Source organism: Microtus ochrogaster, chromosome 21 (assembly GCF_000317375.1).
Source record: "Microtus ochrogaster isolate Prairie Vole_2 chromosome 21, MicOch1.0, whole genome shotgun sequence".
Classification (NCBI taxonomy): Eukaryota; Metazoa; Chordata; class Mammalia; order Rodentia; family Cricetidae; genus Microtus; species Microtus ochrogaster.
The window spans coordinates 39,892,076-39,904,406 of record NC_022022.1 but is presented as its reverse complement, the minus strand read 5'-3'; the positions used below and the strand labels follow the sequence as shown (position 1 = coordinate 39,904,406).

Below are 12,331 nucleotides of genomic sequence, written 5' to 3'. Positions count from 1 at the left end.
CGTTTGATTTCCTTTCCCTTGCAAACAACACCAAATCTTATGAGGTAGATATGATTATAAATATTTGAGTGTTGGCTTAATTGGATTGAAATATGGCCAGGAATTAGTAAGGCTCATTTCTGACTGTGTCTATGATGGTGTTTCCAGAGAGATAGTGGTGAAGATCCTAAATGGAGACACCACCCTCCACTGGGGATCTGTACAGAATACAAGGAGAGGAAGGAAGAAGTCCATTGGTAGACATTCTTGTTCTGGTGCCTGGCTACTCTGGGGTAGTTTTCTGGATCACACAGTCATGTGGCCATGTGTCTGCCTCATCACAGACACATCAATACTAGAGAAAACCAGCTGTGGACTGAGATCACTGAAACTAGAGCTGAAATAAACCTTTCCTTCCTGCAGCCATTGCCAAATACAGGCATTTTCAGTAGCTGAGCAGCTGTTTTCTACTAACTTAATGGAACTCTCATCTTGGCCATTCGCCTCCAAGAAACAGCTCTTCTTTCAAAGCACTTCCCTTCCTCCTTCAGAAACTGTCTGCTCGTGATAGCCATCTCCAGTCTTGTGTTTTCAGTTTCTTGCTTTTGGACCCACTCATTCAGAGTGCTATGATCTACCAAAATTCGCTCTTGGTGGAGTCCTTCCGCTCTAGAATGGAGCAGAGTTGACATTTCTGTGCTGTCTATATATAGTGCTCTGTAATAGAAAGTGTGTGTCCAACTTTGCTTAATTGTGAGCTCCTGGCCACACTCTGGAATAGAGTTCCTATTTCTACACTTGCATGTAAAATGCAGGATTCTGTGACCTTATGCTGTCATGGCAAGACTTGAGTTATCAAGAACAGGTAAAAATATGAAAATTAAGAACATTAAGGCAAGAATTGGCAAGATGGTTCAGCAGGTTAAGGAATTTAACACAAAGCTTGATGACATCAGGACCAACTTGATGGAAGGAGAGAAGTGAGTCCTGCAAGTTGTCCTCTAAACCCCCACCAGGCATACACCAGATACAAAAACAAGTATATACATACAAAAGGAGGGGGGGGGAGGAAAAGTTGAGGAACTTTAAATATAAGCAGAGAAGGTAGGGCTTGTAAGAATAAGATAGATACAAAACAATATGCTAACATTTTGAAAATGTGGTAGACTTATCTCATCAATTTTTTTGGCAAGTATAAATTATCAGAATTGACAGGGTGAAAAAAGTCAATGACCATCTTAAAAACTTTAAGAAGCTATTATATTGAGTGACTAAGATCAGAAATCTTAAACAGAAATCACACTTAGAAAGATAATGAAGTTTTAAAGCCTTTGCTTATACTGTCTTCATAAAATGTCCAAACCATAGTGAAATGCAGAGACGAGAGATGAGAAATAATCTCTAGCTGCAAATGTAGTATTGGGGTTCACCACTACGTAATAAGACATTGTCGGTGTGCTTTAGCACACACCGTGGACAGACTACAGAATGCTTCACATTGTCGGTTGTGCTCATTCTCCTGCTTGCTTTCAGGTGCGTGACAAGGAGCACATCACCCTACCAGATCTTATTGATTTCCCTTCATTTCCTTCTCAGCGAGTTTCTTCAAGATTAACAGATTCCTCTTTGTTAAAAATCGAGAGTAAGTATTTGTAACACCATAAGTACGAATATCTGTGTGAGGCACAGTTAATTGTGTTAATGAAGACTTATAATTTAATGGCCAAAAACTTTGCATTTATGAATCTTTTAAACTTACGGAGATAGGTGGTGGGAATGGTTATAAAACATTGTAAGAATGGTAATGCCACTTAACTGTACACTGAAAATAGTTAAATGGCAAATTTTGTTATAAATATTGTACTATATATTATATATTACAAATCGTATTAATTTTATATTGACTACACTGTATATTTAGTCACTAATATTTCAATCTCAAATATGCATTTTCTGTATAAGATATAAATAAGCACAGTAACTTTGGGCCCGAAATAAATTGACCAAAAATAGGAAACTAAAAAAATAAAAGGATAACTTAATCTGACTTTCTAGTTGCACACATCTTTATAAATGCAGAAGAAATATACTATTTTGTAAACCCAGGCAAATCAAAATGTCTCCTCCATGTTCTCCATAGTGGTAAGAGCAGAAAGAAAAACATACATTCTGAATAAATTTTGTTCTTTTTTATACACTTTCAGGTTTTTAACTCTGTCTTTTGGGATATGAACCATCTTTTAGCTTTTCAGAATTGATGAGTATGGGTTATAATCTCTCTAGGAGAGAAGATTATTGAACAAATGAAACAAGTAAAGGAAGAAAGAAAATATCTGGAAAATATTAGAGAAGAACTATTAAAAAAAGTTGAAAAGCTATTTGAACAAAATAAATCAAAACGATATCATGGTAAGTTTATTAAACGGATTTTATAACTATAAAGAAAACTACCCCTAAATTCTACAAAATTAATAGTTTCAGTGTAACTAATACATTCATAATTAATAATTGTCTCACTTGTTACAGTACATAATTGAAGTACATTAATACAGAAATACAAGTACATTAATATAGAATATAATATGTAATTGAAGTACATTAATATAGAAAATAATCATTTGATTTTAAGCAATAAATGCTTTGCATAAGGCTTTGTAAATTAAAACTCAAATATTTTTGCTATCAAAACTCAAATTAATTCTTTCCCTCATTTATTAAGTAAATATAAAGTGTTTAGCATATTTAGACACTGTCATAAGGGCTGAGAAGATACAATAGCTATACAGTCAGGAAAATGATAACCAAGTTAAGAATAAATGATACATCATGTTTAATGCTTTATAGAGGAAATTCACAATTGTATGTATAGAAATTTAAAGGAGGAGCACATAAGCTGGATGGAAGAAACAAAGAAAGCCTTCCAGAAGGAGTTGGATGCACTAGGGTCCAAGTGTGTCCCATGGCTTCATGCCTTCCACCATGTTCTTCCCTAGTCATCAACTGATCTTTCTCTCACTTGCTTCTGCTCAGCTCACTGGGTTGTTTCCAACAGGTCATTCCAGGTCATGTATCACTAACTCTAGATGCCATCTTTAGGTCTTTGAATTGCCGTAGCTGCTTAATTTAGGGTATATGTGCCTTGCTGCTTTGCTAATATGAATGAATGAGGTAACTTAAGGGGGAAAGTCATTTTCTTACAATAAAACCAGAAGCAATATGATTCGAGCTAGTAGGAATGAGTGGAAATATGAGCCAGAGCAAGGAAAGTATCAGATGGTTGTTTGAGAAATAGTAAATGATTTGAGAAGCCTTCATTTTGGGTTGCATTTGAGGATTATGAAGAAAAAGCCATATGTGGAATTGATCTATTTTAGAATTCTTAATTTATAGCAAAATACTAAAAGTTTCAATCCTCAAAGTGACTGAAGGCCATGGACCATTTCATAAGCTATGAGGAAGATGCTTAAGAATATTGAATTGTTGCCTTGAATTAGTGACTTAACCCTGAGTAATACAGAAAGAGTCAAATTAACACTGGACTAGAAGTCATGGGGCTTAGATTCTAATACTAAGTCAGTCTTTAGGCAAGTCAGACTTTAGTTTGACTAAAGTCAAACTTTAGGCAAGTTTCCTTTTTCTTGTGCGTCTTACTGTTTTCATATCTAAAATGAAAATTGAGTCACTTTTTAGTTCAGAAGAAATGTACATACTCACCTACACACACAAAATATCAGATATTTAGTGATCCTGCTATGTGCTAAGTATTAATTTAAATACTAAGGATGCAACAATGAACAGAATTGACCTGGACTTGGCCCTGCTATGAGGAATGTGCTTCCAAACAGTAGGGGACTAACAATAAGACAATATCAACTAGTGATCAGAATTTCAAAATTAACTTAAAAGAGCACAGTTGCCTGGAGAGGTGGCTTGGCAGTAAGAGAACCAGCTGCTCTTTTAGGTTGATCCAGGTTCAATGCTGAAAAACCATGTGATAGTTTACAATCACCTGTAATTCCAGTTCCAGAGGATCCAGTGCTACCTTCTGGCCCCTATGGGCAATGCACACACATGGTGCCCAGATGGGCATGTAGGCAAACACACACACATACAGTTGAGAGGAATGCAGCATGGTACTTTAGCTAGGGTTCCCAGGAAGGCATTTCTGAATAGAGATACCCAAATCAGATTAATGAGGCAGGCATTGTATAGAAATATCAGTCTGCATAAGAGGAATAGTAAATATCCAAGTGAAGAGATAAGGATGGCCTTGTTGTGGTAGTCAGGCTTGAAAAATGCCCAGAGTAGATAGAGCATGTTAAATAAAGTGAAATGTAGGCAAAAAAAAGTGAGAAAATCAGAAAACCCAAGTCAAAAGATTGAATTTTATTCTAAATAAGATTAGAAGCTCTTGGAGGATTTTAAACTAGATTACACAATCTTAAAAACATTTGGGGACCACGTATTGTGACACACACCTTTAATCCCAGCACTTGGTAAGCAGAGGCAGGCGGATCTCTAAGTTCAAACCCAGCCTGGTCTATACAGTGAGTTCCAGGACAGACAGGGTTTACACAGTTGTAGAAGTTCTTGGTAGAATTTTTGGGATCACTTATTTAAACTATCAAATCATCAGCAAACAGTGAGAGTTTGACTTCTTTTCTGTTTTGTATCCCCTTGATCTCCTTTTTTTTGAAATTCTTCTACCTATTATTCTTAGATTTGGCCTTTTCATGGTGTCCCATATTTCCTGGATATTTTGGGTTAAGCTTTTGTTAGATTTAATGTTTTCTTTTACTGATGAGTCTGTTTCCTTTATTGTATCTTCAGTGCTTTAGATTCTCTTTTCCATCTCTTGTATTCTGCTGTTCATGCTTGTGTTTGTGGTTCTTGATCGTTTTCTCATGATTTCTGTTTCTATAATTCCCTCGGCTTGTGTTTTCTTTATTGTCTCTATTTCAGTTTTCAAGACCTGAATAGTTTCATATATTTTATTTCTTTTTCTTGGTTTTCTTTAAGTGATTTGCTGATGTCTTCCAATTTTTTGTCTTTTCCTCTATTTCTTTAAGTGAATTTGTCATTTCCTCTTTAAGAGTTTCAAACATTCTCTTAAAGTTATTTTTTAGGTCATTTCCTTCTGCTTCATCCATATTTGGTTTTTCAGGTCTTACTGTTGTAGGGTTTTTAGGTTTTACTGGTGTTGTGTTGTTCTTTGTGGTGTTGCATGTGTTCTTATCTTTACTCATCTTTTTCTCTAATAGGTGTGGTTGGGTATGTCTGAGATTCTGTTGCATAATCTTCTGGTACCAGTGAGTCCAAAGCTCAGATGGTTGTTCCTCATGGTACAGTCAGTATCACAGTTCTAGTTACCCTGTTGGTTACTTCGTGTTCCTGGAGATAGGTCAGCACTCCTGGGCTTTGCTCTGCTCCCTTGGAGTTTGCTGTCTCAGGCCTTTTTGGCCTAGGTTGCTGGCTTTGCCCTCTTTCTGTAAATCCTGGTCTGGATCCCCTCCTGCAGAAGTCCCTGGCTTGGAGTTGGACCTGGGAAGGTTTCTGGCTCCAGTCTGCTGCCTCGGAGTTCCCAGGCTTGGGTGCACCCAGAACCTCAGAAGACCTGGCTTGGGCTTACTCCCTCAGAGGTCCCAGACTCATGCTTGGACCCACAGAGGTTCCAGGTTCCTGTCTATTCCCTTTGATGTCCCAGACCAATGCCCGGACCCACAGAGGTCCTGGCTCAGGCCTATTCCCTCTGAGGTTCCAGACTCATGCCTGGCCCCACAGAGATCTCTGGTTCCTGCCTATTCCCTCGGAGTTCCCAGGTTCATTCACACCCACACTGGCAGAGGTCCTGGCTTAGGTCTACTCCCTTGAAGGTCCCAGATTCACTTCCGGACCCTCAGCGGTCTCTGGCTCTGGCTCTCTCGCTCAGCCGTTACTCCCCTGTACCTGTTCCAGTGGAGATCACTGACTCCGGATCTAGTTCTGATCTGCCAGTGTCCCAGGACTGTGTTGGCTCCTGGAACTGGATTTGCTCCTGGCTTCTGCTCCCGTTGGAGCTTTCCTCCCTTTCTTCATTTAGCATCAGGCCTTTGTATAAACTTCTCATTTCCTTGTGCTCAGGAGTTGGCTCCAGTATTACATTCCCTGTGCTCCTCAAACATGGGAGTATTTTTGCTCCACTTGTTCTTGTTCATTCTAGATCTGTATGAGTGGTCACTAATAACAATGTGACACAGTCAGTACTATGTTGGCTTGAAGTTTCTGCTGCCATTACGTTAGTCCATAACTCTTCAATTTAACCTCAGGGAAATTATTAGGAGAAAAACAAAAAGCAGCCACTTTCTTTGCCAAAATATTACAATAGTTGTCTCTACCCAGTTGCTAATAGTGTTCGTTTCTGAAACCTCTTGAGCTGGGCCTCATAGTCCACATCGCTCCCATCTCTACTGTCCTTCAAGTTCTTAGTAGGATGGCCTGTTAAACCCAGTTTACAGCAGCCAGACACTCTTCAAAGTCACATTCCACATGCTAACCAGCCATAGCAATACCCTAAACCCTAGTACCAACTTCTCTCTTACTTATTTTATATTGCTGTGAAGAGACACCAAGACCAAGGAAACTTATATTAGTTAGTGACTTTGTTAACAGTTTCAGAGGATTTCTATGAGCATTATGACAGAAAGCATGGCAGGAAGCAGACAGATACAGCACTGGTGCAGTACCTGGGAACTTACATCTGATACAAGCAGGAGGGAGGGAGGGAGGGAGGGAGGGAGGGAGAGACAAGAGACATTGAGCCTGGCATGGACTTTTGAAACATTAAAGTCTGCTTCCTTCACCCCCAGTGGTACATCTCCAGATCCCAATCCTTCTGAGTTTTACTAACTTCGCACCAAACCTTCAAGTATATGAGCCTGTCTCATTCAAACCAGTACACTGAGGATATTACTATCTAGCAGACTTTTTTTCAGCTTTTGGTCTGTAAGAACTGGAAAGAAGGAAAATGTTTTAAATTGATACATATGTATTTTTTTAACTCTAGGATTCTTTCTACCTTAAAACTTTAGTCCTTTAACATAGTGATTCTCAACCTTCCTCGTTTGTGACCTTCAATATATAGTTCCTCATGTTGTGACCTTCAATATATAGTTCCTCATGTTGTGACCTTCAATGTATAGTTCCTCATGTTGTGGCTTCCTTGACCATAAAATTATTATAAAAATATGCTACTTCATAACTAATTTTGCTACCATTATGAATTGTAATGTAAATACTTGCGTTTTCCAATTATCTTAGGTGGCCCGTGTGAAAGGATCATTTAATCCTCAAAGAGGTCACAGCCGACAAGTTGAGAACCACTGCTTTAACAGTATCCACCTATAACTCTTGTGGTTTGTGTTTTGTTTGTAGTCTGTGACAGCTGGAAGAAAAAATACTTGGACACCAAGAAAGTCACAGCATCACTGGAGGAAGTTTTAACAAAACTTCGAGAAGATTTGGAACTTTACTATAAAAAACTCCTCATGCAGCTTGAAGCCAGGGAGATCAAGATGCGACCAAGGAATCTGGCAAATATCTCAGATTCAAAGGTACTATTAACTGTTCTCCCTTCCTCTAGAAAAGTCCTATGCAGGAAGTATGCTTTAATTTGTGTTTTGTTTAGGATTCTCCAGGTTACTTGGAGCAAAACTTGCTTGGAGAGTAAAAAACAAGTCAGAAGATAATGTTTCTTAGGGCCTTGATGCTGCTGTTATTTCCTCCCTGACGGTATTGTTGGCTTCCTAAGACAGCTTTTTTTCTAGCACCAGCAGTAGAGTTGAAAGTGACTAAATAAGATCATAAGTTTTTAAAACAGGAGAGAAACCTGACCCAGAGTGCTTGTGTGTTGTGTAAAAGGGTCATTCCAAGATGTAATTTCAGCTTTCTGTCATAGCAAGGAGGAACAGCTTCTATGAACTGAACTTCCACCAGCCATGCAAAGGCTTAGTTACTGATTGTCACATAAAAGTTGTTTTGGGGGTAAACAGGTTCCTCATACCAAAGCCATGGTCTAATCTGTATGTTTTCTGAAGGAAAGTGTCATGCTCCTGCCACTTTTGTCCTTATTGTCACTGTCTGCAGTACCCAGAAATTCAAGACCTCTTGGTCTGCCAGGAGCATCTTGTGACCAAAATCATGCAAAGGCTGTAGGGTTGCTTCTAAAAACCAGCTCCGTAGCTTAGAGAAAACAATCACTGTTTTTCATGATGACATCTTCAAGGTCTAAGAACTTCCAGAAAACAACTATTCATTCTGATATTTACCCTAGATACACTGAAAGACAACTATTTCATTCCAATGTTTAACCTTGATACAGTGATTCTACTAGGTTTCCTACAACGACACAGAGTCATGAAATATACAAATCTTTCCTTTAGCCTTGTGGAGGTTAACTAGGCATAACTCTGATTCAGTAACAAATGCTTTGGTTGCCTTAGGGTGATTAGCATTACAAAAAAATCAATAACTGATAAACAAGAGTAAGGTGCTAATAGAGCTAGCTCACTGTAGTCCTATGGGTAGAGGGAGTTACAGTACCAACAGAACTCAAAATTACTGATATTCTATGGAATTCTTTAAATCATGGAATTTTGATCAACTCATTTTTTTTTCCTTGAGATAATCTTGAATCTTACATCACAGACAAGAGTATCCTTTATTGTATAATTCTACCACATAATTAAATAGGCAAAAATAAAGAAACCAGCATTCATTCATTAAGTTTGTTTTTATTAGATTTTATCTTACATGTCCAAAAGATTTAAAGATATGTTAATTTTGATAATGACTTCACTTTGATAGTGACATGGTGAAATAGATGTTTTACTACTTTAGGTAGATTTAAATAAAATCCAAATAGGCTAAAATAATTATTTAACATATTATTCAATACTATTTTCTCCTAATTAATATTTTTATCTTATAATTGTATTGGTTCTATGTAGTGGCATTTTATAAATAAAGCTTGCCAGAAGACCAGAGAGTAAAACAGCCCCACTGGTCAGCTGCACAGAGTAGGCAGTGGTAACACACACCTTTAATCCCAGTAGCCACACTATTGCCATAGAAACTAGGTGGTGCATGCCTTTAATCCCAGAACTAGAGAGGATTATAAAACAGGAGGAGACAGCTCTCAGTCACAGTCTCATTCTGAGATTCCTGGAGGGAGGATTGCCATTTCAGACTGAGGTAGAGGTAAGAGCCATTGGCTGGTTGTTTTGTTTTTCTGACCTTCAGGTTGAACCCTAATTTCTCTCTCAGTTTTTATTAACCATGCTTCAGTTCAGCATGAGAATTTGATTCACAAAGGAAGTTTAAAATTTTTTTGTTGTTTGTTTTCTGTATTTTGAGAATGGGTTTCTCTGTGTAGCCTTGGCTGTCCTGGAACACTCTCTGTTGAACAGGCTAACACTGAGTTCAGAGATTGCCTGCCTATGCCTCCTAAGTGCTGGGATTAAAGACATATGCCACCACAGTCATACATGGAGGTATAAAATTCTTAAATAACTTCTTAGTAAAGAGAACTGTACTGCATACATTTTTCAAGAAAAAGTGTTTGCTCATATCTTCATAAGATAATAGTGTTAATGATGTTAAATTGATGGTCAGTTTTACAAATATCCATTTTGTTTTCTGAGACAGGATCTTAACCAGTTTGGCCTCAAACTTGAGATCCTTCTGCCTCAGCCTCTGAATACTGAGAAGTACGCGTCATGATGCCAGGCTCAGTTTTTTAAAATAATAGATGATTAGAGGTAAAACAGGAGAGAAAGTCACTCCTAAAGCTAAAGCACAAGAGCAATAAGATTTTCTGAAATAGATTATTTTTGTGATCATTTCATAGTTTATGTTCATAAGGCCTTTTATAGTAAATACACAAATATTATTCTAAATAAATGATTTTCTGTCTCACACAGAATTATCTTATAATCCAGATCACTGAAGTACAGCATGCAATTGACCAACTTAAGAGAAAACTGGATACTGATAAAATGAAACTCATATTAGAAGTTAAGGTAATCTATATTTCTCCTAATCAGATTATAACATTCATCTTGAAATAAAATAGTTTGGAGTTTATCCTTAAATATCAATATTGTAAGGGTAGCCACACTGACTCTTTAAGTTAGTGCACTTTAGCAGCAAAGAATATGGATTAAAAATGTGGGAAGAAAACTAAATACAATAAAAAGATGCATGCTACAAGGCCAAGTAAAATTTTACCAGAAGTAATTAAAAGTTAAAGGATCATGTGAATCAGTATAATATAAACAGAAAACACTTTAAAAATAGTTTTCTAAATTTTCTGCAATTCATAAATCTGACAAACCTCCTAATTAGCCTCAAACTCTCACTTAATTTGTTCCCTTTTCTTGTATAATCATTTTATTGTTGCTATTTTCAAAAATATAAAGTATGGCTCTTCTGCTAGATGCTAAACTTTGAATTTTATTTACTCCTATCTACTACATGGGACAGAGCAGTTCTAGATGCAGTTCACTTCCCTGAAGGCTGCCTCAGCACTAGAATGCTTAGGACTTAAGGGGGACAGAATACAACTTTATTAAGTAGTATGCAATAAAAAATAATTTGTCCAGTAAGGGAACCGTATCTGTTCAGTATGTGGAGAAGAAGTCAAGGTTGAGACTTGTATACCTGAGGATAGTGGGGTGCAGAAAGGAGGCTATCTAAACTCTCAATCATGACTTCCTCCACTTTCCTCAGGGAGCATGCGCATTAGAGTTTACCTTCTGTATAGATGGTAACTTTACACGTGTGACTTATGACTTCACCCTAAATAGTAATTCAGTTTTAAAGACAAGAAATTTTCATCTTACGGATTGGAAGGAAAAAATTCTGTATTTAATCATAGTGCCTAAAAGACATGTAACCAATAGTATTTATTGACTTCTGAATGAACCACCTAAAACATCCCCATTGAGAAATATGAGAAAGAAAATCAACCATATTTATTCAAGGTAGTGGAGCATAAGTAGTGCTTCTGAAGTTTAATGGTTTTATCTTAACAGGAGAATTTGTTTAAAACGCAGCATTTGACTTTATAAATCCAGGGGAGCCTGAGGTTCTTTATTCCTAACAAATTCATAGGTGGTGCTCATGCTTTTAGTCCATACACAGTATGTGGAATACAGGTGGCTGTTCCAAACTTGTAGTTTTGCACTCTGAGCAAAGTACTCAGCCTTTTGGTTGGCTCATTTCCTTAATTATAAAAACGAGGAAATCAAAGGTTTAAGACCCTTAGAAGCATTTTGGGCACAGGTGTATCCTATTATGTGTCTTAACTATCCATTTCCTAAAGGCTCTTGTATTCAGGATCCTGTTACTGCCTCTTTTACTTGTTGCACACTGAGATTCTGAAGCTAAGTTCTTAAAAATAAAGTTCCTTTCATTCTATATTTTGAGACATTTCAACTGCCCTTTATATACTCATAAAGGATGTAAGAATAATGGGTAACTTCAGCTTACTGTAGTGATCTAGTAAGAGGGAAGGCATGAGGGGTGAGGACAATTCCCACCATGACATCCTTTTAGAAAGCTGAAATGAAGCTCATGTTTAAAAGACACCTCTTTCTACAGATGAGGAAACAAGCAGTTTCAGATTTACAGACACTGAAAGCTGAACTGACACAGAAGAAAATGGGCACATCCTTCCGACCACCAATATGTATGTTCGTTTAACTTCTCTCTTGAAATTTTAGATAAGGATTTGAACAAAGTAAGCCATTTTGTTCCTTGGCAATATTTTATGTAAATCATAAGGTTGATGTTAAGAATAAATTTAAAAATAAGACTTCAATTTTACGTTGTGTGTGGGTATTGCAAATTACAAATAAATCTAGTGACTATTTTGAAGACTATTACCTATTTTATAGTCCTAGATTTTATAATTTCTCATTTTCAATAAAGTTAAAAGCCAGTATTATGGCAAAATTAATGATTAGCAAAATGTGTAATGTTTTAGTAAATACCAGTATATTTGCCTAGAAATAGAATTATATTAATGATATTTTGATTAAAAGCAATTGTATATACATGTATGACAAATTTGTGTCTAATAATTTGATTTGTACTGCTTTTAGAAATATAAAATTTTTAGAAATATGAAGTTATTTAACATATACTAATGAAGTAAATAATTTTACTGTCATAAACAACTATGTAAATAAGAAACATAACATACCTGATAAATCACTTGCTCCAGTTTGGAAGGGGATCATATGTAAAGGTAGGATTTATGTACATGGAATTCAAAGGATACAAACTATAATGAGTCTTTTTCTGTTCGGCGAGC

At 36.8% G+C, this 12,331-nt stretch overlaps 1 protein-coding gene across 3 annotated transcripts in view; it reads left to right on the top strand.

Annotated features, from left to right (window-relative positions):
* Positions 1-12,331, top strand: part of Spata1 (spermatogenesis associated 1) — a 30,653-nt gene that overhangs the window by 14,349 nt on the left and 3,973 nt on the right. For all 3 annotated transcript variants that reach the window (XR_003377839.1, XM_026783952.1, XM_005357407.3), the window contains exons 8-12: positions 1,513-1,621; positions 2,263-2,388; positions 7,390-7,568; positions 9,936-10,034; positions 11,617-11,704. Coding sequence is in view for 2 of the 3 variants with exons in the window: in XM_026783952.1 (XP_026639753.1) it covers positions 1,513-1,621; positions 2,263-2,388; positions 7,390-7,568; positions 9,936-10,034; positions 11,617-11,704 (601 nt within the window). In the remaining variant the exon portion in view is untranslated. The remainder of the gene's footprint in view (positions 1-1,512; positions 1,622-2,262; positions 2,389-7,389; positions 7,569-9,935; positions 10,035-11,616; positions 11,705-12,331) is intronic.